Source organism: Macaca thibetana, chromosome 5, assembly GCF_024542745.1.
Source record: "Macaca thibetana thibetana isolate TM-01 chromosome 5, ASM2454274v1, whole genome shotgun sequence".
Taxonomy (NCBI): Eukaryota; Metazoa; Chordata; class Mammalia; order Primates; family Cercopithecidae; genus Macaca; species Macaca thibetana.
The window spans coordinates 164380007-164407824 of record NC_065582.1 but is presented as its reverse complement, the minus strand read 5'-3'; the positions used below and the strand labels follow the sequence as shown (position 1 = coordinate 164407824).

At 41.2% G+C, this 27818-nt stretch overlaps 1 protein-coding gene and 1 long non-coding RNA gene across 2 annotated transcripts in view; one reads left to right on the top strand and one right to left on the bottom strand.

Annotated features, from left to right (window-relative positions):
* ADGRA3 (adhesion G protein-coupled receptor A3) overlaps window positions 1-2122 on the bottom strand; it is a 130525-nt gene extending 128403 nt beyond the window's left edge. The window contains exon 1 of the mRNA XM_050791113.1: window positions 1590-2122. Coding sequence (XP_050647070.1) covers window positions 1590-1840 — 251 coding nt within the window. The 5' untranslated portion in view covers window positions 1841-2122. The remainder of the gene's footprint in view (window positions 1-1589) is intronic.
* Window positions 1380-21004, top strand: LOC126954998 (uncharacterized). The gene is made up of 3 exons (XR_007725785.1): window positions 1380-1539; window positions 9916-10024; window positions 20862-21004. It is a non-coding gene; the product is annotated as an uncharacterized LOC126954998 (long non-coding RNA).
* The last annotated feature ends 6814 nt before the right edge of the window (window positions 21005-27818 follow it).

Genomic DNA, 27818 nt, shown 5'->3' with positions numbered 1-27818 from the left:
TTTAATCGATAATATACTGAAAATCAATTTACCACCATATCCCCTATTTTTTTCTGCAAAGCAACATCAGCAATTTACTAGTAGTTGACCCAATCCAGCTGGAATTGTTGACACTTTTAGGTCAGAAAAACTGCACCTAAACATGAGTCAACGTAAATGCCACTAACTGACCCCAAACCTAAATGTTTATAACACAACTGCATGATGACTAATTTTTGCAGAGTAACAAAGAAAATCTCCTCCAACATTGGAATTTTCTCCACTTGCACTGTAATTGAAGTCCCATACCGAAAATTTCCACTTCAAAGAATCTGGCTAAGAAATACATAAATATAACTGCTGCCACCACCAAATGGTAACGTGTTAGTAAAGGAGTCAAACAAAACAAAAACTCTCTCACCCATCTTCAGGCCTCCATAAACAGACACATAGACACAGTTTGCATGGTTGAATGTTTCCTAACTCAAAAAATGGAAATGAAGGGTAAACAAAGGTGTTAGTAATGAAATGTATACCTGGCCTACCTGTATATACTCCTGCTGAATTTGGGTTACATTTAAAACGATACTTTAAGTGTTTTCATAGATCATGCTGCGGCCCTTGCATTCATGTTTGTATAGTGGCTGCCTTGATTCTTTTTTTAGGAAACCAACCAAAACAACATAAAGGAACCCCGAGCCAAGGGACTCACATTTCAATTGAACAAAATACCCATGAGAAACACTTAGACTCAAAACTTTCCAAACCAATTCATCCTTCTGAAAACAAACTCGACAGTCACTGGGGCCAACTGTTCAGCTAGAATTGGCAGAACTACGTTTCCAAAACTGAACCGTGAATCCCAGCACAAGTGAGTTACCAAAATTTTTCCTTCCAGGTGGAAACTCAATCCGAAAATCAAAAATCCCTCGAGTTGGAAGGCTCAATAAACCCACAGTATTCAATTCCAAAGTTCCTGGCTTTTAAATATGAGCCCCCACAGACACGAAAACGGGACTGCAAGGTACATAAACAGATTGATCTGAAATGTTTCCAGCCCTTAATAACAACTCTATCTTAAAAAGTGTTCTTTAACTGTAATAAAACTAAGATAGCAAAAGGCAAAGCAAGCGTCTTGGGGTTTCGGCTCGCACACAGTCCTTGTGTTTTGTAAACTCTACCACGTAAGTGTAACTTAATTTGCAAAGAAGCAGAAGGACTGGCGCTTGTAATCAAGCATTGTGTTTTCTGGAAGCCCAAGCCCAGAATGAATGAGCTTTAACTCTGTCGACTGCTTGTTTACTTGCATCCTCACGTGGCACACCGCACAGCCCAAAAGCGCTGCGCCCGGGACAGCGCGGGGCGCGCCTGAGAACCCGAAAACTTTACTTTGGAAACTAGTGGAGCTGAGAGGCAGCTCAGACGCAGATTCGCTTGCCTTTCCCTGAACTGCACCCATGCCAAGCACACGAGGTCTTTCCTAGCACCACCCCCTACCTACAGCTCCACACAAAGGCGCGTGGGTGCCGGCAGGACCCCTCTCCAAAGTTGAGCGGAGAAGTAAGAAAAAGCCGAGCGGCACAGGACCGGGCGTCCCGGGAAATACTCACAGGGTGACCGTGCGGTTGGGCAGAGTATCTGGGGGCAGGACCTGCGCGAGCTCCAGGCTGCTACACACCACCTTGCCCTCGGCGGCACCCGCCGCTCTGCCAGACCCTCGGGGCCGCCCATCGTGCTTGCAGCCGGCGGGCAGCGCCGCGGCGCCACCGCCACCTCCCAGCAGCGCTAGCAGCGCTAACAGGGAGAGCTGCAGCAGCAGCGGCTGCTGCGCGCGGCCCCGCCGGCGTCCGGGTGGCTCCATGCTGCGGGCCGGGGCCTGCGGGGAGAGCGGCGGCGCACTGGCCTAGCGGGCCGCCCCGAAGTCCGGGCGGGCAGGAGCGCGGCGCGGGCTCAGCGGCGCCCGGAGCCTCATGGCGGCCGGAGGACGGGCCCTCCCCGGCGCCGACATGCTCCTTTGTCCGCTGCGGCTGCGCTGGGCCTCGAGGGAGCCGGGGGTCACGGCCGCACGGGTCCCTGCGCTGCTCTACCGCCCGGCGCGAGCACCGCCTCCTCCTCCTCCGCCGCCGCCGCCGCCTCCTCCCCTGGCCAGGACCCGCGGCGGCTCCTCCCCGCCCGCCGCCGCCGGCCGCCTCCGCCCCTGCCCCTCCTCCTCCCCGGCTCTCCTGCTCTCCCGGTGTCTGCGGCTGCCCGGGAGTCCGGAGAGGAGGCGCACGCTCTCGGGGCCTGCCGAGCCCGACTCCGACCCGGTGCGCGCCCGGGCCTTGGCCTCCGGGCAGGAGTTGTGGGGAGCCCGCGGGAAGGCGGTAACTCGTAGAGAGGGCCAAGGAAAGTTCGAGTCCAAACTCCAGCCGCGGTGGCCACTCTTCTGCTCGTTTCCCTTCGCCGTCACCGCGCTTGCACCACGGGCACAGGACAAAGCCGTCCTGTGCGCTCCTGGAGACTGCCCATGTGGCCCAAGGAGCCTGACCCGGAGGATGGAGTAGAGAGAAGAGCAGGGAATTTCCCTGAGCATCCCTATGGGGAAAGTACCCAAAACCAAGTGTTTCGGAAGGAATCGCCTTCTCACCTCATTGTGGTAGTCTCATTTGTCCCAAATACACTCGAGCCAGGAAACAGGTTCCTCTTCAATGCGGTGAACAATCTGAAACTGTTTCTGGCCTTCAGCGACAACAGCGATAGACTCTAGAGGATGCATCTGGACCTCACTAGAAAGGCTGCCTTTTGAAAGAAATTTGACAGGCAAAGATACCTGAGATGTTCACCAGTTCGGGCAATAATGAGAGAACCCTCCAAGAAACCCTAACAGAATTGATTACTCTGACTTCTAGCCTCGCCCTAACATTTGCAAGCCCAGGGCTTACCTACCCTATGTTTGAAATTTTACAAGGATTCTATGATGCTAATAAAGTATGTTCTGTGCTCCTGCTTTGAGAAATTACCTCCATTACAACCTGGAAGGTTTGTAAGCAGGATTCTCAGACACTTTGGAGTTTCTCCCTGAAACACAGCATGTGGGAAAGAGTCAGATCCAAATCTTTGGCCTGTACACCCTCACCGCCTTTGCGTCCTGTGCCCAGCTGTCTTCAAGGACAAGAAGGGATTTTTGTACCTGTGTGTGAACACTGCAGCCCACAAAACCAAGTTCTGTTCACACTTTCTACCAGCCACCCTTTGTCTGCCTCTCGAGCCCAGGTGTGCCTATACCAGTTGTTGGGTCCTTCATTGGGAGGACAGTTCTCAGAGGAAGCTAGCTCAGGGCCAAGAAGTGGCCTTGGTAACATCAGTCAGGGAATTCCAGGGTCCTGGGTCTTGGGGACATAGTGGTACCCAGGCTTTGGGTGCTAGCCTGGAGATTTTTCATCCCATAAGAAGAGTCAGGTTGGTGTCCTCTAAAATGGAGGGCCCAGAGCACGGTTTTTCTTGCTTGAGTCTAAGGGCATTACTGCCTCTGGCCCCTGCAAAATTTATCTTAGGGACCAATTTCCAGGAATCTATTTATCTGACTAGAGCTTTCTCAATGGGAAGTAAATAAATGGTCTCCATTTATCATACACTATTGTATTAAATTTGAATAGCAGTTCATTTGCCCAACCCAACAATGTCCAGTGCTGTCTAATAATACATTCTGTGATTGTATAACTGTTCTAGTTCTTTACTGTCTAATATGGTGGCCAACTGTGGCTACATCGTGTGTGGAAAGTAGATAGTATGCAATAAGAAGTAAATTTTTCATTTCATTTTAATTAATTGACATTTGAATTTAAATACCCAGTGGCTACGCTGTTGGTGTTGAACAACACAAACCCAGACAGTATGATGGGAAGAAAAAGTGGGAGATTAGCACCACCATTAAGTGACTTCAGATCTAGAAATAACCTTAGGAGACAAACTGGTGCCTCTGTGTTAAGGTAGGGGAAATGGATCACATTTCTCTTGAATTTATCTAAAGAACTATTATTCCCTAACAAAATTATTATCTGCTTTTTGATTAAGATAAAACCTTACTACAGATTGAGCATTAAGCATCCCTAATCCGAAAATCCAAAACCTGAAATGCTCCAAAATTCAAAACTTTTGAAGTTCCGACAAGTAATACCTCAAGTGGAAAACCCCACACCTGACCACATGTGATGAGTCACCATCAAAATGCAGACACGCTACGCAGTTTACTAGCATCCCCAAGGGAAAAAAGACCCTCCCGGCCTTTTTCTACTGATATATATCTTTTCAGGGCATGCCCAGATTCCCCCATGCAAGCGTGCGCCCCAAAGGTAATCAAATGGCCCGTGTGCAGACTGGATTTGCCAAGGTCGAGTTCCCCACAATGCCTACATGGGGACTTTATCTACATGCATTACTCACTGTGGGTTTGCTTTTTTTTGTTTTTTGTTGTTGTTGTTTTTTCTTTCTCTTTGCTCTGTGGTGTAAAGATATTTTTGGTATAAAGAAATATCAGGCTAGGCACAGTGGCTCCCACCTATAATTTCAGTACTTTGGGAAGCCAAGGAGGGCAAATCACAAGGTCAGGAGTTTGAGACCAGCCTGGCCAACATAATGAAACCTCGTGTCTACTAAAAATACAAAAAATTAGCCAGGTGTGGTGGCGGGCACCTGTAATCCCAGCTGCTCGGGAGGCTGAGGCAGGAAAATCGCTTGAATCCAGGAGATGGAGGTTGCAGTGACCCAAGATTGCACCACTGCACTCCAGCCTGTGTGACAGTGCAAGACTCCATCTCCAAAAAAACAAAAAAAAGAAATATCAAAAAAAGCCTGCAGTTAATCCTGTGGGTATCAGCAATAAGAAAAAGAAGCATTTATTATGTCCAGTTGTTAAAGAAACTGGACAGTGGTGTAGGTATGAAATTTCTTACAGAAAAGTATGGTGACAGAGTGGCTGCCATGTGTAATCTGAAGAAACAGAAGGATAAATTGTTGAAGATCTATGCTAAAAGTGATAAACACAAGTAAATGAAAAATAGAAAAACATTGTATGATGCAAAATATGAAGATCTCAATTGAAAAAGTAGATCCATCAGCATCACAGTGACCACATGCCGCTTAATGGTATGCTGATCATGAAACAAGCAAAGATCTATCACAATGAATTGGAAATTGAAAGGAACTGTGACTGTTCAACAGGGTAGTTGCAGATGTTTAAGCAAAGACACAGCATTAAATGTTTAAGGATTTGTGGTGATAAAGTGTCTGCTGATCAGAAAGTTATGGAAAAAGTCATTAATGAGTTTGCCCATATCATCGCTGATGAAAATTGGGTACCAGAACAAGTCTATAATGCTGACAAAAACATCACTATTTTGGCATTATTGCCCCAGAAAGACGCTGACTGTGGCAGATGAGACAGCCTCTATAGGAATTAAAAATGCCAAGGACAGAATAACTCTGCTGGGATGTGCTAATGTCGCAGGCACGCATAAGTGTAAACTTGCTGTGATAGGCAAAAGTTTGTCCTCTCTTTTTTTCAAGTAGTGAATTTCTTACCAGTCCATTATTCTGCTAACAAAAAGGCATGGACCACCAATGACCTCTTTTCTGATTGATTTCACAGACATTTTGTACCAGAGGCATACACTCACTGCAGGAAAGCTGAAATGGATGACGACTACAAGGTTTTATATTCCTTGACAACTGTTCTGCTTATTCACTAGCTGAAATTCTTATCAAAAATCATGTTTATGCCATGTACTTCTCCCCAAATGTGACTTTATTAATTCAGCTATGTGACCAGGGTATCCTTAAAGCATGGAAGGATAAATATAAAAATACTTCCTTGAACAGCATTCTAGCAGCAATAAACAGAAGAATGGGTGTGGAGGTTTTCAAAAAAAGTTTAATATGAGGCCAGACGCAGTGGCTCACACCTGTAATCCCAGCACTTTGGGAAGCCGCGGCAGGTGATCACCTGAGGTCAGGAGTTCAGGACTAGCCTGACCAACATGGTGAAATCCCATCTGTACTAAAAAATACAAAAATTAGCCAGGCGTGGTGGTGGGCACCTGTAATCCCAGCTACTAGGGAAGTTGAGACAGGAGAATTGCTTGAACCCAGGAGGCGGAGGTTGCAGTGAGCCAAGATCATGCCATTGCACTCCAGCCTGGGTGACAAGAGCGAAACTCCATCTCAAAAAAAAAAAATAAAATAAAGTTTAGGACGAAGGATGCCATACATACTGTTGCCTATGCCTGGAACATAGCAACTATAGACAGAGTTGTGCATGCCTGGCACAACCTCTGGCCTGCAACTATGTTCAGTGACGATAAACAAGGTAATGATTTGGAAGGATTGTGTATGTCAAGTGAGAAAAAAAATAATGGCTGATCTACTTACACATGCAAAAAATATACCCCCAATGTCTGTCTGTAAGTAGGAAGAAGTGAGTATCAAACAATGTTTATCATGTATAATGAGGCTCCAGTTTTTCATTCGTTGACCAATGATGAAGTAGCTGAAATGGTTTTGAATCAAGATGATCATGATAATCAGTGACAATGAAGATGAAAGAGAAAGTGCCTATAAATGACAAGGTGAAAATTTGTGATGGGCTTACTGAAGGACTACAGCAATGTTCATTCATAATAGAACAAGAAATCATGTTGGTTTATACAATCAAAGAGGGACTTCTAAGACAGAAACAGTTGTTAATGGGGCAGATGACTGGAGAAAACATTTTAAAAAGACATCCAGCTGAATGCCTCAGAGGACCCACTTTCTAGTCCTTCAACTATTTATAAGGTTTCTTCTTACCTAAAAAAGTAAAATACAGTGTACAGTAACTATATAATCAAAACAGTCTCGCAGGTGGAGACTGAACGTCACTGTTGCTTGTTGTTGTTATTATTTAACAACTGATGGAGGTATTCTGGGGATGCAACTCTGCTGCTTAGTTATCCTGAACACTTTATTTTTTCCCTGCATTAATGGTATGTCATGTTTTCTACTGTTAAGTACTTATGTGTGAATAAATGTGAGAAAATGATAGCTTATCAGTAGCATATACATTCAGAGTCAGGAATGATGGTGATGCCAGACAACCACAGATTATCCACATGGGTGGCTGAGCTAGGGACATCTTTGCTCTCTGATGGTTTGATAGACACAAACTTTGTTTCATGTATAAAATTATTTAAAATATTGTATAAAATGGCCTTCAGGCTATGTGAATAAGGTGTATATGAAAAACGAATTTTGTTTTTAGACCTGGGTCTCACCCCCAGAATATCTCATTATATATATGCAAATATTCCAAAATCCAACATAAAAACACTTCTGGCCAGCTATGGTGGCTCATTTCTGTAATTCCAGCACTTTGGGAGCTCAAGCAAGGAGGATCTTTTGAGGCCAGGAGTTCAAGTCTGCAGTGAGCTATGACATCACCACTGTACTCCAGCCTGGTGAAAAAGCAAGACCATGTCTCAAAAACAAAACAAAACAAAACTTTTGATCCCAAGCGTTTGAGATAAGATATGCAACCTATATAGCAATATGATGGTTTTTAATAACCATAAAAACCATTTATATTGATGTAGCCAGAAATAGTCATGTGAAGTTAAAATATGGGAATATTTTGAAGTCTATCGTTGAAGTAAGTGTATGTGTCTATTGCGAAATGTTTACCACTAATACTAGTATCAATTTGGTATATGTCCTCTTTTTACTTTTTACTTTTTACTGTAGTTGAAAAAGTTATTAAAAAGTACAGAATTTTCAGGAAAAAAAGAGATATCACAAGTGGTACCATGAATCCAAGGATTAATATGGAGAAAATGTTTTTCTTATAGGGATCATTTCAGCCACTGTTGCACAGAAATCACTCATACTATCTTTGAAAAAAAACAAAAGGTCTTTATAGATCACATACACTAGTGTATTAAAACTGGAACTAACTTTAGAAAACTATTTTTCAGCATTGTAGTCATTCGAAGGCCCAGAACCTTGAGTTATTGTTGTATCCCAGCGTGAGTTTATGAGGACATGACAAATAATCCTTTCTACAGTTACAACAAAGGTCTCAGAGGATGACACTTTCTGAAACTGTCTCTTATCCCTCAGTCACACGAAAATCTAAGCTTGAATTAAGCTAGCCTAGCCCGGAGAGCCTCTCGCCAGACAGGTCTGTCTACTGCTGATCCTCCCTCAGGCCTCAAGAGCACACACCATTTGCAACTGAAGAAATTAATAGGTCCTGTGAAAGTTCTCACTGTGTGTAATTGTTCTACTTTAGAATGTGCTATAGAAATCACTTGTTAACCATACTCAGGCATACACTGTCCAGTAGAACTGTATTGCATCAACTGTTGCTTTAAGGATGGTAGATGGACCACATTCCAGTGATTCTGTGCGGCGAATCCTGTTTTGCTGTGTTATGTAAGGCTCGTAGGAGAGTCAAGAGAAATAGACAAATATGCTTTGTTTTTTTCTTAATAGAGAAACTGTATTAACTCTGTGTGTAGGTATGTGTCTAAATATATATATTTATATGTGTAAACAATGAGTATGTATATCTAAGTATACATGTTATATAAAATATGTGTGTATCCATATGTATCGTTAATGATTTTTTTTCATGTCTGTCTTTCTTCTATACCAGACTATGAGCTTCTGAGAGCTTTTCTTTACCTCTTCTTTTTTTGAGATGGAGTCTTGCTCTATTGCCCAGTCTGGAGTGCAGTGGTGCAATCTTGGCTTACTGCAAGCTCCACCTCCCAGGTTCACGCCATTCTCCTGCCTCAGCCTCCCAAGTAGCTGGGACTACAGGCACCCACCACCACGCCTGGCTAATTTTTTGTGTTTTTAGTAGAGATGGGGTTTCACCGTGTTAACCAGGATGGTCTCGATCTCCTGACCTCATGATCTGCCCGCCTTGGCCCCCCAAAGTGCTGGGATTATAGGCGTGAGCCACCGCGCCCGGCCTACCTGCTTCTTTAATCATTCCCTCCCACCTTCCATTATTCCCTATTGCATTATTCTGGAATCTAGACTTATTATCTCGATGGAATCTTGCCAATCTTCACAGCTTGTCCAAACCTGCACAGAGCTTATTTTCTTATTTGTTTACATTTTTATGTTGTTAGCCTCCCCCACTAATATCAGCTCTATGATGCTCTTATTTACTTTTTATGGCACACACTGTTGGTTGCTGCCACAGAGCAGCAACTTTTTCTCCCTTAGAGCTAGGTGTAATAACTTTCTCAGCCTCTGTTAGTGGTCATATGGCCCAGTCCTAGCCAAGAAGAATTAATGGCTGGGCTGTTCAATATGGTAGATGTGAACCCAGAATATCTGAGACAGGTCTTGGTTAATTTAGAAAGTTTATTTTGCCAAGGTTGAGGACATGTGCCTGTGACACAGTCTTAGGAGGTCCTAATGACACGTGCCCAAGGTGGTCGGGGCACAGCTTGGCTTTATACATTTTAAGCAGGGAGGGGGCTTCCAGGTCACAGGTAGGTGAGAGACAAATGGTTGCATTCTTTTGAGTTTCTGATTAGCCTCTCCAAAGGAGGCAATCAGATATGCATTTATCTTGGTGAGCAGAGCGATGACTTTGAATAGACTGGAAGGCATGTTTGCCCTAAGCAGTTCCCAGCTTGTCTTTTCCCTTTAGCTTAGTGATTCTGGGGTCCCAAGATTTATTTTCCTTTCACATAGCCTCTAGACACATGTGGGTAACTAAATTTATTTATGTATTTATTTTCTGAGACAGGATCTCGATCTGTCACCCTGGCTGGAGTGAAGTGGTGGGATCCTAACTCACTGTGGCCTCGAACTCCTGGGCTCAAGCAATCCTCCTGCCTCAACCTCCTGAGTAGCTAGGAAAATGGGCACACACCACCATGACCAGCTAATTTTCTTTTTTTACAGGATGGGGTCTTATGTTGCCCATAATGGTCTCAAACTCCTGAACTCAAGCCATCCTCCTACATCATCCTTCCAAAGTGATGGAATTACAGGTTTGAGCCACTGCGCCTAGGTATAAATTTTAATTTTAATTAATTAAAATTAAATAAAACTAAACATTCAGTTCTTTAGTCAGTGTAGCCATAACTCAGGTGATCACAAGCTACATGCCACTGGTGGATACCATTTTGGACAACGTAGATTATAGCATAGTTCCAACATCTTAGAAAGTTATTCTGGTCAACACCAATGTGAGGGGAAGTTGACTGAGAAGCTGCAGGATGGAGTGGGGTGTGTGTGTGTGTGTGTGTGTGTGTGTGTGTGTTGAAAAGAGGCTTCCATGAGAAGACTTCTCTCTCACTACACCCATTCTTCATGCTTTGGACATGGTCTTGTGAAGACATTGACCTGTGAGACCTGGAGCTGAAGCAGGTATTTTGTGACCACCAAACAGCCCAAAGGAAAATTCCAACATAATAAAAGGGAGGGGAAGGAGAGAAACCATCTAGGTCCCTGAGGTGATAGTTGAACTGCCAATCAAGTCTCTGGATTTATTTATCAACAAGGAATATTCCCAGGTGTAAGCCACTGCTATTACGATTTTCTAGGGCCAAGAACAGTGCCTGACACATAGAGAGAACTCAAAAACACTTGTTAATTCACATAGTTAAATTTTATTCATTTTTATGTTCTAAACATCACAGTTCCTTGTCTATATTGGCTAGTGACTAAAAGTTTTGTTAGAAATAAATATTTTGAATAACTAGGCATAAACTCCCAGCTAAAGTCAAATAACTTGAGATGACTAACTCAAAGTTCAGTTTTCTGTAGTCAAATGGAAATCTTTAGTTATGATGAAATTAACAGCAGAACAGCAATTTTTAGCATTTGAAATGTCTCAATGACACCTCTTTAAGCCCTGTTAATAAACAGACATTCTCTGTTCATTTTTGCATCATTTAATGTTAATTTGTTAATTTTGACAGCTTAGTTTATATTTTTGGGCATTACATAGCATGTGCTATCATATGAGGTAAGTCACTATTCAGGATCCAGATAGGAACAGCAGTAGTATCTCAAATAACCTCTATCTTCTTTAGACAGCATTAGCTCCTGTTCTGTCTTTCTAGTTGCTAGAAATAGTGACGTTCAACAAGTCACTATATCTCATCTTTCAAAATGAAAGCTTGAACTGGAATCAGTTTTAAAGTGCTATGATTTTTTTCCTGCTGAACCATGAATTCTTCTTTTGTCTACTGCAGTCAGACTATTATTGGAATGTATTCCTGTGACAGTTAAATGCTGTCTTTAGATGATGAAATACCTTTCTGAAATGGTATATTCTTTACCCACTCCAGTGTAATTACCATCAATTGTAAATATAAGGAAGAAATATGAGGCAAAAATTGACCATCAGTGCCATGTGGGGAATTACTTTCATGCAATGGTAGTTTCCAAGTATACCACCAGGCAGGTGAGCACAGATGTCATCGAATAGGAAGGCTCACAGTTCAAATTAAGATGCGCAAATCACACAGTTTATTACATCAGTCTAAAGCAGTGAGAAGCAGAGGAAAGAGGGTAGATTAATCCATGAAGCATAGGGTACAAACAGATGAAAGATCACATTACCTGAATATCACACAATGCTCACATGAACTGTCTGGATTAATTCACCTTTTTGTCTTTCTCTTGCCAAACTCAGCCACATCAGCTTTTCCCACTGACGGTGTGATTACGAAAACCAGAGTTGAGGTCTAAGAACAAAGTGGCCCAACATATGTAAAATACACGGGGCCAGTTGCTTTATTAGAGAGATCTAGGGGCAATGATGCCTGGCCACAATTTTAACCTGCCAAATAGCCCAGTAAGCATTTATGTACTTTATTATTCCTCTTGGACAGAGGATATGTGGGGCCAGACTGTATGTCACCAATGGGTGGCTTATTTTCAGTGCAATAAATATTGAGTGCCTCATATGCCTCATACGCATATTTTATGAATTAGTGAATATTTGGTGCATACTCAGTCCTTCTACTCTTTACTGTGTATAAGTAATTTTCTTATTTGTTCCACTGTGTTTTGCCAGTTTACCACATATGTACTCAACTTACTTTTTCTATGTGTCATAAGCTATTGGCTTCTACACTTAGTATTATATATTCTCCTTGCTTTCCCCCTTATTTTCCATAGCAGAATTAAATATTCCTAAAAAATACTGATAAAGTATTACATGACAGAAGAAAGAACAGAGTTAGGGAGAAATTTGAAAATATAGCCCACGCCAGAAATATAGCTAGTTTCCCCCCAAAGCATTGTTTTCTGAGTATCTGTTGCCCAAAGATAATTATGATATGCCTTTTCATTTTGGCTATCTAGGTTATTATCAGATTTTGTCCTGATAATACCAACTGTAATGATGATCATCTGTCAGTCAATTAATAACTATTAATGATAGGCTCAGTAGCAGATTTGCCAATCGTGAAATTTCATCAAAATCTTTTTTCTTAAGCAAAGGAAAAATTTTCTACTTCCTTTGTGTCTGTTAATATACCAAAATCCATTTATTGAGTCAAGCAGAATGAGAAGGGATATTTGAAATTATGTCTTTATTAACAAAGTAATTACAGTGGTAGTCTTGAATCTACCTTTGAACCAATATGTTAATAACACAAATAACTTCCTGTTATTTGGACTTCTACATTTATTTTTTAATAGTTTGTTGTATCACTTAGAGGCCTCAAACATTATTACATTATAAATAATTTGGTTGTATAAATTAGTGAAATACAAACAATTTTAATTTAAGGCTGTGCATGGTGGCTCACGCCTATAATCCCAACACTTAGGGAGGCTGAGGCGGGTGGATCACCTAAGGTCAGGAGTTCAAGGCCAGCCTGGCCAAGATGGTGAAACCCTGTCTCTACTAAAAATACAAAAAATTAGCCAGGCATGTGGCGGGTGCCTGTAATCCCAGCTACTCGGGAGACTGATACAGAGAATTGCTTGAACCCACAAGGCAGCGGTTGCAGTGAGCCAAGATCACACCACTACACTCCAGCCTGGGTGACAGAGTGAGGTTCTGTCAAAAAAAAAAAAAAAAAAATTAATGTAAATGCATTATGTTAGTCATTACATGAACATTTTTAGTACTTTGGTAATACGATTATTTTAGTTGACATGTCAATAAATCAAAACACATTTATATTTTTGTATAACTCCAAGAATGCTAAATTTAAAGGAAAGTACTTGATAAGCATTGAGTGCCTCATATATATTTAGTGAATCATAAATATTTGGTATATATTCAGTCTTCCTATTCTTTACTACATGTAAGTAATTTTCTCATTTGTTCCACCATTTTCATCTGTTCACTACATAGACAGGAAAAACAATTGATTTTGAAGTCAGGAAATCTGGATTAACATATTGATTCCAGCCTTAGCTGGCTTACCTTGGGCAAATTACTTAACTTCTTGGTACCTAGTTATCTTCATTTTCTGTAAGGGTTCAATTAAATTAAATTAAATACAGTTTTTAAGACATAGGTCTCACTCTGTCACCCAGGCTGGGGTGCAGTGGCATGATCATAGCTCATTACAACCTATACTTCCCAGGCTTAAGTGATCCTCCCGCCTCAGCCTCCTGAGTAGCTGGGACTACAGGTGTGCGCCACCATGCCTAATTTCTTATTTTTTGTAGAGATGGGGTCTCGCTCTGTTGCCCAGGCTGGTCTCAAACGCCTGGGCTCATGTGATCCTCCTGCCTCAGCCTCCCAAAGTGCTGGGATTACATGCCACTGTGAGCCACTGCACCTGACCTAATTGCATGTAACTTTGAAAACATCTAGTAGATGACTTGCCCATAAAGGTGCCTAATAAGGGTTGGCTGAATATGAATCTAGCCCATTGCCTCATATTCCAGATGAAGAAACTGAAACCAAGAGAGGTAAAATGAATGTTATATCTAAGGTTATATCCTCAGTTCATGTAAAAGTTTGAACCACAACTCTGGGTTGTGGTGTAATTCCATTCCCTTATTAACCTGTAATCAGATTTTCTTATAAATCTAGTCAAACATTATGATTTAGATAAGTCACTCACTAAATTTCTGTTTCCCTACCTGCAAAATTGAAGGGTAATAATTGTCCCCCTACATTCCAGCAATATTAGAAAGGTGAAGAGATAACACATGGGAGAAACCACAGGGAAAAACATTCTATGTAGCCGTAACGTATCATTATAAACATAAATTTGAAAAGCATTTAATCTTTAGTAACACTACATTGCAATTATATATATCAGTTTCTTTCATCTCTAGATCTCTAAATCCCAACAATGTGAGTGCTGTGAACGTTCTTAGACAACAATTCCACCAGCCAGGCAAAATGGAGAATTGAGTCAATCATACAGAAAAGTCAGGAGAAAGCAAGCCCATATTCTTCGCATTGCCTGACTTTTACAGTCCTATTTGTCCAATGAAGTACCTCAGTTGTCCTCATCCCTTTGTAAGTGAATATCCATCATTCTGCAGATTAATATACATACATTCAGCTCAATAAAAGCTTCTGAATGTATGTTGCATGAAAGAGGAAAGCTTTTGTCTTGTTTATTACTGTATTTTCAGCACTTTGAATAGTGCCTGGCATGCAATAGACACTCCATAAATATTTACTGAAAGAGGGAATAAGCAAAAGAATGGATAGTATTTCTCCATTCATCAATTTGAAGGAAACCTCTTAATTATGTAAGCATAAAAATAAAGCGAGAAGGTAGCCATTGCCTTGAAAGGGTCTTTTTTTTTTTTTTTTTTTTTTTTTTTGAGAGAGTGTCTCACTCTGTCACCCAGGCTGGAGTGCAGTGGCGCGATCTCAGCTCACTGCAACCTCTGCCTACCAGGTTCAAGCAATTCTCCTGCCTCAGCCTCCCAAGTAGCTGGAATGTGCCGCCACACCCAGCTAATTTTCGTATTTTTAGTAAAAACAGGGTTTTGCCACGTTGGTCAGGGTGACCTCGAACTCCTGACCTCAGGTGATCCACCCACCTTAAGCTTCCCAAAGTGCTGGGATTACAGGTATGAGCCACCCCGCCCGGCTTAAAACTGTTCTTTTAAACGTCTTAACTTTAGCGCAGTCATATGCTCTTACTAAAAAATAATAATCTCATGCCCTTGCTGAAAATTCCAGACTATTTATAACATTGCCTATTCAACATTGCCTCTTAAATGTTTAAAACGGTCCTCAGACTCAATATCTTCCAACAGCATCATGATCCTCCCCTGCAAACCAGTCTTCCTCCAGGATTTCCTATGGTGGTGAAAGGGGTAGGGGAAGTGTCATGAGAGTAAACTTACTTAGGGGCAAAGGAGTTTCTTGGGAGAAGGGAAGGAGACTCTGAAGACCAAGACTCTTTTGACATATAGTAGCATTATGTCTCTCTTAAGTGGTCTTGAGGTAGTTCTATTGTGAGTAAATAACATTTTAGCTGCACTCTGGGAGAGGGAACAGCCTGTGGAAGGATCCTGTAGCTGGAAAGAAAATGGAATATTTGGGAAAATGAGAAAAGACCAGGGCAGGGAAGCAGAGGGAAAGAGTGCTATCCAATAAGACTGGTGATATAGAAAAAACTAAGATCCAGGGAGGCTTGTGACTTTGTTTATTAAGAATGATGTTCTTGGCCGGACATGGTGACTCATGCCTGTAATCCCAGCACTTTGGGAGGCCGAGGCTGGTGGATCACCTGACGTCAGGAGGTTGAGACCAGCCTGGCCAACGTGGTGAAACCCTGTCTCTATTAAAAATACAAAAATTAGCTGGGTGTGGTGGTGCATGCCTGTAATTCCCAGCTACTTGGGAGGCTGAGGCAGGAGAATGGCTTGAACCTGGGAGGTGGAGGTTGCAATGAGCCAAGATCATGCCATCACACTCCAGCCTGGGCAACAGAGCAAGACTCCATCTCAAAAAAAAAAAAAAAAAAAAAAAAAAAAAAAGAGTATTTTTCACTTTAGTAAAAACTGGAAGTCATTGAAGGATTTAAAGCAAAGGAAAGGCAACAAAAGTTGCGTTTTTATATGCCTCTTTCGACTCCTGTGTTGGGATTGGAGGGGGATGAGAGACTGCACAAGAATATTCTGGGAAACCATTAGGAGTCTATAGCTGTAGATCAGAGATTCAAGCAGCTTCAACTAGAGAGGTGGGAATGGAGAAGAAAAGAAGTAGGTATATTTGATGACACAATATTTAAGAAACAAGACTCATTTTCATGGTTGTTTGGATAGAGGACATAAGGGAGGGAAAATGTCAAAAATTACTCCCAGTTTTTTCCCTGAGTGGATGTGGATGCCATTCATTCACCACAATAGCAAACCCTGGAGGAAGACTGGTTTGCCAGGGAGCAGCATGATGCTGTTGGGAGATGTTGATTCTGAGGTCCACTTTAAACATTCAAGAGGCAATGTTGAATAGGCAGTGTTATAAATAGTCTGGAGTTTTCAGCAAGGGCGAGAGATTATTATTATTTTTAGTTAGAGCATATAAACTTTATTTGAAACCGTAGGTGTGGATGGAATTCCCTACGTAGAAAAATAAGAGTGAGAAAGGAAAAAGGATAAGGTAGCATTTATCCTAAAGAAAGCCCACTTTTAAATTTTTATTTATTTATTTATTTTTTTGAGATGGAATCCCACTCTGTCGCCCAGGCTGCAGTGTAATGGCATGATCTCAGCTCACTGCAACCTCCGCCTTCCCAGTTCAAACAATTCTCCTGCCTCAGCCCTCAGAGTAACTGTGATTACAGGCACCCACCACCACACCTGGCTGATTTTTATAGTTTTAGATTTCGGTCTCGAACTCCTGGTCTCAAGTGATCCTCTCACCTTGGCCTCCCAAAATGCTGGGATTACAGGCATGATCCATTGCACCCTGCCAAGAAAGCCCACTTTTAAATGCTGGGAGAGGAGAAGGAAACGAAGAGACGGAATAAGAGAAGGTGTTGACAGCAGAGAAAGAATGACAAGAGAACACAGAATGAAACCTAAGTGTGGCATTTCCTTATGAATAACGTAGTCAGAAACTAGTGATAAATCCCTGTGATCATTTGATGTTTTCTTCCCTTGCCAAGTTAATGAGATCACTTACTGTCAAGCAAGATTTCAAAAACCCTTTGTTTATCAAGAACTCTATGTATTTTAAATTAACCCCGCTTAAATTGCCTTCAGAAACACCAAAGGAGTTGAACACCAATTTAAACACAAAAGGGGAAGAAAAGATTAACACTAAAAGCATAAAATCCCCTGTCCTGCATGCCACACCCAGCTACACTCTGTCTTCCCCACCCCTGAGCAAACATATCCTTTTACCATTGGTGGCACAGCTTTTTATGCAGTTGCCTCTGAGTTTTACTAGTAAGTATGGGAATTCCAGCTGACTCCTCTTCAGCTGTTCCAAGAGTCAAAAGAGAATAATTATTTTCTTTGTGTCTCTGCTCAGTTCTCAGGAGACAGAACTAAAATTTCTTGCCAGATGGCACCTGAGGATGTGCTTCTGAGGATTTTACTGTTATCAAGTTATTATGGCGGGATGGCTGAGAAGTCAATCGTTGAATCAGGGCCAACTTTTGTCCATTTGTGGCCCTTGAAGATAAATATTTAGTCTAAGGTTTACAAGGTCTCTAGCAAAAGCTTATTCTTTGGGCAAAAATAGATAAAAGTATTAGGGCAGACTTTTAGAGAGAATTTTTCCTTTTCTCCAGAACATTAGAGTAGGGGTCAGTAAACTTTTTCTGTGAAGGACCAGATGGTAAATATATGAGCTTTTGCTGGCTAACACAACAGTCTCAGTTGCAACTACTAGGGTGAAAGCAGCAATAGACAATACATGAATGCAACTGTGTTCCAATTAAACCTTATTTATAGCCATGGAAATTGGAGTTTCATATACTTTTCATGTGAAATTATAATTTTATATGATTTTCATGTTGTTATTCTTTTGGTTTACTCGCTATGCACTGAAAAAATGCATAAACCATTGGAACTTGTGGACTTCATAAAAACAGATGGTGGATTGACCCCTGCCCTAGAGGAAGACCATCATGGCAGCTTTTCTCCTAAGTTGTCACCACCTGCTTCCCTCCCCTAATAAGTAATTCAGAAAATTCAATTCCAGTTGTTGAAAATGAAAATGTTAAACCTTAGGGGTAAAAAAATCCCTCGCAATATTGGAGTTCGGTTTCTCCAGCATTCTTATTTAAGGCAATCTTAGTAGTCTGCACCATCCGAGGATAGCCATTTGCTTGTGGTTGATAAGACATAATGGTGACAGCTCAGATAAGGCGCCCAACTACAAATTCTCACAACTCAAGCTGAGGTTGAATCAGAACTGTTGTCAGTAACGATGGTGTCTGTCAATCTTTGGGCTGCAAAAACTAGAACAGAGCTGTGATTGTTGCTGCAGATGTTTGAAATGTAATTAAAAGCACTTAGAGCCATTTTGAGAGGGAATCTAACCCAAGAAGTTTTTCTTTTGGTATCAGCCTGTAAAATCAATATGAATTCTTGAAATTCATTTTGAATGCTCAGGAGCCCTTAGCCTGAAATGACCTTAGGCCAATAATGTCTAGTAGGATAGAATGTGGTACAACATTTTTACAGTTATTTCATTCTCTGTATTTGTTCCTGGCTGCCTGTCATAAATTTAAATATTGGTGGGAATGCCTCAAGCCCTCATATTGAACAGGTAACCTCAACTTGCACCATCTACCAGAGACACAATCCTGGTAAAAATGTAAAGATAAGAATGAGAACCAGCTCCCTTGGGAGTCTTTCTTCATTGGCAAATGGATTTAATTCACATCTTAAAGTTTCATAACAGGAATATATTCCAACAACAGTCTGCATGTTTTCAGAATTTTTAGAAGTTTTTCCTTGCAAACAGGCTGCCACCACCATTGTTGCTAAGAGAGAGCACTAGGGCAATCATTTGTTCCTCTCTGGTAATAGGGACACTCATTTTACCAGTAAAGTTATCCAAGATATTCAACCAGTGCATTTAGTCACAAAAATTATATCATCTGTACCCTCTTTAATCCTCTGGAAAAATAGAGTGAGCCAACCAGCCAAACCACTTAGATTCACCTAGGAACGTTAACTGCCTACTCAGAGTCTTGACTTGAGCCCTGATGATCCCTCACTCCTGCCCCTACAGTCAACATTGATTATCCCCTTATGAAATAATTACTGGCAGGTCAGGGAGGATCCATAATCTTTTTGATTTTATGAGACTCTTATTTGATTCCATCCAATATGTGTAAGTACTGCCAAGGTTTTATTAAATCCACTTTTGCTTATCACCAGCAGGTCAATTTTATCTTTCCCCTAGACATCCCACCATAGCCCTTACATGAATTTTAAGTTAGAGACCTAGGCTTCTGGAAAAAAACAACCCTGAATCCAGGTTGAAAGGACCTAACTCTGACCTCCTAACCACCAATACTGCTGCAAAGTTATAAAGACTACAACCTTGGATAGATTTAAACAACAAAACTGAAACTGATTTGACAATGGTATAAATTTAGACATTCCTCATTGCCCTGTGTAGTTATTTAAGAATAAGCTTATGGTTGTCTTAAACAAAACGGAGGGAGGGGTGATAAAGTGTGATGGTTAATTTTATGTGTCAGTGTAACTGGGTTATGAATGCCCAAATTGCTGGTAAAACAATATTTCTGAGTATGTCTGTGCGGGTGTTTCCAGAAGAGGTTATCATTTGAACTGATAGATTAAGTAAAGAAGATCACCCTCACCCATGTTGGTGAATATCATCCAATTTTTTGAGGGCCCAAAGAGAACAAAAAAAGACAGAAGAAAGACAAATTTGCTCTCCCAACTTGAGCTGGGCCATCCATCTTCTCCTGCCCTCAGATACCTGGTTCTCCGGTCTTCAGGCTTGGATTGGAACTAAAACACCAGCTTTCCTGGATAATGTCACAGAAGGAGAACAGATCTGGCTTGCAGAAAACAGATCAAGGGACTTCTCAGCCTTCATAATCACATGAGACAACCTCACTAAATACCTCTTTTTGTCTCTCTTTCTTTCTCTCTTCTGTTCTATTCTATTGGTTCTGTTTATTTGGAGAACCCTGACTAATACACAAGGCCAAACATGAGGCCAAACATATAACTTTCTCCCATTTTCTCAACCTGCTGACAAGGCCAGACATGTACCCTTCCTCTTTTCCCCTTAGCCAATTTCTTATTCTTTGTCTCATGAGTGATTAGCTAAGATTAAAACTGTATTTGTCCTGAAATTAACCACAGAGATGAAAATTTCCTCTTTAACTAATTAACTAAGCCTCTCCTGATTGCAAAACAATTTCAGCTGTAGTTTACTAGTACCTTGTCTATTACCACCATAAAAGCCTAAGGGAAAACCACCCTGCTGAGAAACTCTGATCTTAAGATCTAGGGTGTACTCCCTATAGCAACAGTAAGAATAAAATCAATCTCCTTACTTGATCAGCTTGTGTCTTTGACAGATCTAAGGCAGGTAGAAAGGGACATTTCCATCTTCCTTTTGGAATCACTTTACTGGGTTTGGTCTCCAACAAGTCCAGTCATGTGATAGACTATATTTCTAGGTAATGAGAAGAATTACCTTAGCTTGATTGAAGCAGATCTGGAACTAGGAATGGAACTAGTAAGAAAGAAGTTCTACAAGGACCTCCCAGTAGATGATAAATGAATTATATAATTGCTGTGGATTGAATGGTTCCCCTCCAAAATTCATGTTGAAACTTAATCCCCTTTGTGGTAGTATTAACAGGTGGGCCCTTAGGGAAGTGATTAAGTCACAAGAGCTCTACTCTCATGAATATATTAGTGCCTTATAAAAGTGCTACCCCTTTGTCTTCTGCCAGGTGAGGACAAAACATTCAGTGCAGCATCCTGGAAGCAAAGACTGAATCCTCACCAAATATCAAACCATGATCTTGGACTTTCCAGCCTCCATCATAGTGAACAATGAATGTATGTGCTTTATCAATTACTGAGTTTCAGATATTTTGAGCACAAATGGACTAAGAAAATAGCATAAAATTGATCATTTTGTAGCAAGTTATTTTTGGTATGTCTTTCCCTTTTTGTACCTTTTAGCCTTCAGTACTCAGTAAATTACTTTCAATCTTTCAGTCTGCTTCCAGCTGCACCATGAAGAATTGAGAGAAGAGTCCTGTGTTCCTTCTCAGAAGAAAATGTCATGGAGGGAGCCACACCCTCTCTAGGTAGCAGAGAAAACTAATGAAAAATCTCTAAATACAGGACCAAGGTCTTTGAGGTCTGGCTATCTCTTTCACCAGATATTCTTCCTGAATTGACAATTTCTAAGCTGAAACACTAACAACCTAAAGAAAGCATAACATTTTCTCTCATTTCACAGGCAGGTAGAACATGTATTGTGTGAGCCTTCTTTTGAGTAGGGGTGAACACTAGCCATATAATGACATGAGATATAATGAAATAAGAAAGTAATATTGGAAATTTAACTCTTTGGTTTTTCCCCTCACTTATATAACTAGTACATTCCAATGATTTAGGACCTCCCAAATGTCTCTGTAATTCATCCTCTGCTGATAATATAAATACAGTGTAGGCATATGGACTTAAAGCTAAGAAGCAGGCCAGGCCTGGTGGCTCACACCTGTAATCCCAGCACTTTGGGAGGCCAAGGTGGGTGGATCACAAGGTCAGGAGTTTGAGACCAGCTTGGTGAACATGGTGAAACCCTGTCTCTACTAAAAATACAAAAATTAGCCAGATGTGGTGGCACACGCCTGTAATCCCAGCTACTTAGGAGGCTGAGGCAGGAGAATTGCTTGAACCTAGGAGGCAGAGGTTGCAGTGAGCTGAGATCACACCACTGCACTCCAGCCTGGGTAACATAGTGAGAGTCTGTCTCAAAAATAAATAAATAATAAATAAATAAAATAAACATAAAGATAAGAAGCAGAAGCATTAAGACTTCTAAACTCTTGCTCTCAGGGAGGATGTTTAATAGTGTTAATATCCACAACTCATTTTAGAATTACTGTAAAATACGGAGAAAGAAAAGAAATTCCTGAGTTCTAAGTAACTAGGAGTATGCATTATGTGGAAAGAAAAGATGAAAGACCTTCCATTTTTACTGGAGATGATGATGTGTCTGCATCAATAATGTAAATTTTGAACAATCACAGATGCAGAGACTGGAAATAATTCTCTACAGGACTGAAAGTTCTCTGCGGCTGGTAATAAGCCTCTGATTAAAGATGAGGAGAATGAAGTAGGGCCACACCTCAGAAGATACAAGAAAGAAGACTGGCAAAACTCATAAATGAAGAAGAGAAAAGATATCCAATGGATCATGTTTAGAGACCCTTTTTTCTTTTCTTTTTCTTTTTTTTTTTTTTTTTTTTGAGATAGGGTCTGGCTCTGTCCCCCAGGTTGGAGTGCAGTGGTACAATCACAGTTCACTGCAGCCTCGACTTCCTGGGCTCAAGTGATCCTCTCATATCAGCCTCTGGAGTAGCTGGTACTGTAGGCTCGGGCCATCACACCTGGCTACTTTTTTCCCCCTCTTTTTAAGAGATAGAATCACACTGTGTTGCTCAGACGGGTCTTGTACTCCTGGATTCAAATGATCCTCCCACCTCAGCCTCCTGAAGTGCTGGTATTACAGCATGAGCCCCCATGTCCGGCTCAGAGATGCTTTACTAGCATCTTAATCACAAACCTGCTGGACCAACTAAACACTGTCTATACTACATTACATTAAAAACAAATGTATAGAGAGATTATCTATAAACATATGTATATACCTTGTCTATGTTATATACTTTATCTACCTATCTGCAGCTTATTCAATGACAATCTTTCTGATTTGAATATGAAGGTCAAGAACTGAACCCACCTGCCCTCCCTCATGGCTTGGACACTGAGGAGCCGAAATGCCTGCTCCCCTCACTCCCTCGACAGTTAACTGTTTACCTTAACATGACTTTATTTTCCCATTGTCTTTACTGGTGTGTCTTCATTCCCCAAATGCCCACCAATTCTTCACTGAAAATCATCAACAGATGGTTTGCACTCTATGATTCTTTGAATGTCTCACCTTGCTGTTTTCAGCAATCCTGGGCTTTTGTATCTTAATCTTTACACAGTTCTAACCAAGCTTCCTCGCACTGAAATACCTACCTTGAACTAAACTGATTCTCAATAAATTCTGACTTTGCTTCCCTACTGAGACATTACCAAAACTATGCAGAATGGTATTCTCCCTTAATATAGTGAACAATATACTTAGCTTCATCTTATCAAAAGGTTATGTTAAGTGATATTTGAATAGCTGGCTTTCTACAAAATCTTTTTTAGTTGTTTTGCATAGAGCAAAATTACACATCTGGCTTTCAAGAACATTTATAAATGGCTAATTTGTGCTGTCCTCTTTAAAAGATAAATTGTAACTTCACTTAGAAGACAGCTTTCAACAGCAATCGCTGTATTATCATGGTAATCTTGAGAAGTATATAATAGTCTTAGTAACTTTGCTATAAAATCTTGCAAGGAGATATGGCAGGTGAAATATTTATTATTTTTGTTGGCACATCATGACTGAGGTTGTCTTCTTTCTTGCCCTCATGTCATTTATTACATGGACTCTGTCTTATTCCTGGCGCTCTGGGGATTTGCTGCTGGGTGAAGAATGGAGATCACGTGATACCACATGAGATGAACTGCTATGACAGTGCCTGAACTCCTTTCCTAATGGCTTTTGAACAGCATGTTCTCTTAAAGTGATCCTTCCTTTGACAGAAAATGTATTATACAATGCCATTCCTGCAAGCAGAGAATTAGTATAAATATCTGAGCTTGAGCCAGATTACAGGTTTGCCAGTACTAAAGAGTATGCAGCTTCTATGTACTCTTAGAACATAGGAACTCATATCCTATTGGTTTACGTGCCCTAACTCTGTGCTAAAAGGACCTGTAGTATTTAGTACTGAAACCATATATTGTCTGCAATTTATTTCAAACAGTCTGGTGGGGGTTAGGGGAAGATTTATAGATGAAACAAGCTTAGCCTTGAAGGCCGGGCGTGGTGGCTCACGCCTGTAATCCCAGCACTTTGGGAGGCCAAGGCGGGTGGATCACAAGGTCAGGAGATCAAGACCATCCTGGCTAACACGGTGAAACCCCGTCTCTACTAAAAATACAAAAAATTAGCTGGGCATGGTGGCAGGCGCCTGTAGTCCCAGCTACTCGAGAGGCTGAGGCAGGAGAATGGCATGAACCTGGGAGTCGGAGCTTGCGGTGAGCTGAGATCATGCCCCTGCACTCCAGCCTGGGTGACAGAGCGAGACTCCCTTTCAAAAAAAAAAAAGATTAGCCTTGAAGTAGATAATTTTGAAGCCAGATGATAGATGCACAGGGATTTAGTACATTGTTCACTCTACTTTGCATATGTTTGAAAATTTTCATAATATAAAGTGGAAAAAAACGCCACATATTCAGTTGGGAAGTTGGTTCTAAGAGTTGTATTTGTTAGCAATTGTTTTGGTTCTTTCAAAGGGTCAAATCTGGTATAGTCAAGAGATACAGGCCAGGCGTAGTGGCTCACGCCTGTAATCCCAGCACTTTGGGAGGCTGAGGCGGGGCAAATCTCTTGAGTCCAGGACTTTGAGACCAGCCTGGGCAACACGGTAAAAACCCATTGCTACAAAAAGTTCCAAAAATATTAACCAGGGACAGTAGTGCATGCCTGTATTCCCAGCTAATAGGGAGGCTGGAGTGGGAGGATCGTTTGAGCTCAGGAGGCAGAGCCAAGATCACACCACTCCATTGTAGCCTGGTGACAAAGTGAGACTCTAAAACAAAACAAAACAAAACAAAACAAAACACCATTAAGGAGCTTGGAATGATTTGAAATCAGTGCTGAATGAAGCTCTAGGAAGAAAAGTAAGTAAAAAAAAGGGAACATTATGGGGCTATCAAAGTATTTTGCTAAATTTCAATTTATGAAAAAGAAGGCCAGGCGCGGTGGCTCAAGCCTGTAATCCCAGCACTTTGGGAGGCCGAGGCAGGCGGATCACGAGGTCAGGAGATCGAGACCATCCTGGCTAACACGGTGAAACCCCGTCTCTACTAAAAAATACAAAAAACTAGCCGGGCGAGGTGGCGGGCGCCTGTAGTCCCAGCTACTCGGGAGGCTGAGCCAGGAGAATGGCGTGAACCCGGGGGTGGAGCTTGCAGTGAGCTGAGATCTGGCCACTGCACTCCAGCCTGGGCAACAGAGCGAGACTCCGTCTCAAAAAAAAAAAAAAAAGAAAAAGAAATGAGTATACCTCAAATAGTTCAAGATTTTATCTAGTCCCCCAGTGTTAGGCAAAGGACTAGTTTTGATTCATTTTTATAGCATGAGATAGACTCCTTCAAGATGTTCAAGTGAAAGAACATTACATAATGGTTTAGAGTAAAGCAGAGGTATGCAATTTTTTTCTGAAAAGGCCCAGGTAGTAAATATTTTCAGCTTTGCAAACCATATGGTTTCTGTTGCAAGTGCTCAATTCTTCCATTATAGCACAAAAGTAGCGATGGACAATAAGTAAATGAGCCTGGCTGTGTTCCAATGAAACTGTATTCATAAAAATGGGCAACAAGCCACATGAAGTTTTTCGGTTCTTTATCAGAGTACAAATTCTGGAATTAGACAGACCTGTGTTTGTATCCTGACTTTCCTATTTGTTAGCTGTGTGACCTTAGGCAAGTCACTTGATCACTTTGAACTCTAGTTTTCTCACTTATAAAATGGGGAATTACAATATCTGCCTCATATGACTGTTGAGAAGAATATGTAAGATGGTGCATGTGAAGCATTTAGCTAAGTGCTTGGTGCCAATAATTATTAACTATTATTAGTCAATGCTTTTTGGGGTACTATGTAATGTATTACTTATATGGTTACATGCATTTTACCATTTTCTTAGCAGGCAGCACTAAACGCTTTTGACATTTAAGAAACTGAGATTCAAGTGTAAAATATCTAAGCAGAATTATCCCAATACACTGGTTTCATCACCATCACCATTGTTATTGTCACCTAGTTGAGGTCCTAGTTGATCTACCTGATAATACTTTTTTCTACTTCTCTCTACAAAATTGACCCCTAATAAAGACACAGAAGTCAGGCTTAGATGGAAATTAGTATATCAGCTTTACTCCTGATAAAAACAGCAAAATGTGGTTTAACCCATGGCCACCAGGGTTTTCAGATATCCTCCTACATTAGATGATTTTACCTACTGAGTCATAGACAGTGTTGGACAACCATGTTCCTGCCCTTTGCATGATTCAAATCTGACTTAATAAGCTTTGTGCTTGGCAAAAAAAGGTGACAAGAATGCATGTATCCTTCCTGTAAGCTGGCTCCAAGAGAAAAGAGTTTGAGCTGGACAGACCCAACTTTCTTCTCCCATGTTTACAGATAAGATAAATAAGAGGAGTAGGAAGAGAATTCATGTGTGTTACTATAGCTAAAGTCTCTCTCCGAGAGAATACAGAGATAGAGAAATGGAGGATTTCCACCGGTCTCTAATACTAAGTCAACCATGTGCTGGGGAACGGTGCAAGGAGCACCGTTTTGTTACAACAGCCCTTTGCGGCAGCCTTATGAATAAACAGCCTTAGAGAGGGAGTGATGTGTCTTCTCCAAGGTTGCCCAGGAAGGAAGTAGTAGAGCCAGGATTCAAATCCATGTTCAGTTCCTCGACTCCAAAGCTCAGGGAGCTCTTGCTGCCAAACCTGTGCCTTCTGAAAATAAAACAGACAACAAACCAAATGCAAACCAACAGCAAAGGCAATAGTTCAATTTAGACCTTGTGTTTGTGAGCCCGCATTGATGCAGAACTATCAGTACTTCATTTTCCAGATGTTTACAATATATTTGCTTAATAGATCCTCTCTTAGATTTTGTCTGAGATCTACAGCTGTTGCTTTTAAAAAACTTCTATATTTTATTTTTTAAACAGAGCAACATAGAGCTACCTTTAATTTTCTGACTTCTACACTACTCTTCTCTTCATATCAAATAGCAGTGCTGAGATTCCATCTACAAATTCCTTCAGCTTTTGAGGATGTAATTTGCTTGGTCCTAGAGACTTAAATTCAGAGTGACTAAGTTCCCTTTTTACTATCTTTTCAGCTATGTTGGGCTAGAATTCCTTTTTTTTTTTTTTTTCTTAAATTGGACCTTTCTAACTTGAAGGAGACCAAATAGAAATATTTTAGTATTCTATCACCTGTTAACAATGTTTTTTTGTTGTTGTTGTTGGGTTTGTTTTGTTTTGTTTTGTTTTGTTTTGTTTTTTTGAGATGGAGTCTCACTCTGTCGCCCAGGCTGGAGTGCAATGATGCAACCTCAGCTTTCTGTAACCTCTGCCTCCTGGGTTCAAGTGATTCTCCTGCCTCAGCCTCCGAGAGGCTGGGATTACAGGTACCTGCCACCCTATCCGGCTAATTTTTTGTATTTTTAGTAGAGACGAGATTTCACCATGTTGGCCAGGTGGGTCTCAAACTCCTGACCTCAGGTGATCCACCTGCCTCGCCCTCCCAAAGTGCTGGGATTACAGGCGTGAGCCACTGTGCCGGGTCCATTGTTATCCTTGAAAAGTAGGCCTATCCCATCATTTATTTTCTTGCTCCAAACAGTTGAAAAATCCTTATCATCTTTAATGTCTTGAGATACCTAATTCACTTAGCTTTTTGCCTTTCTGGGCATTGTTAGAGGTTCCTATTACTCTCTTATATTCAGCTTCCAGTGTTAACACATTACATCATAGCATGGA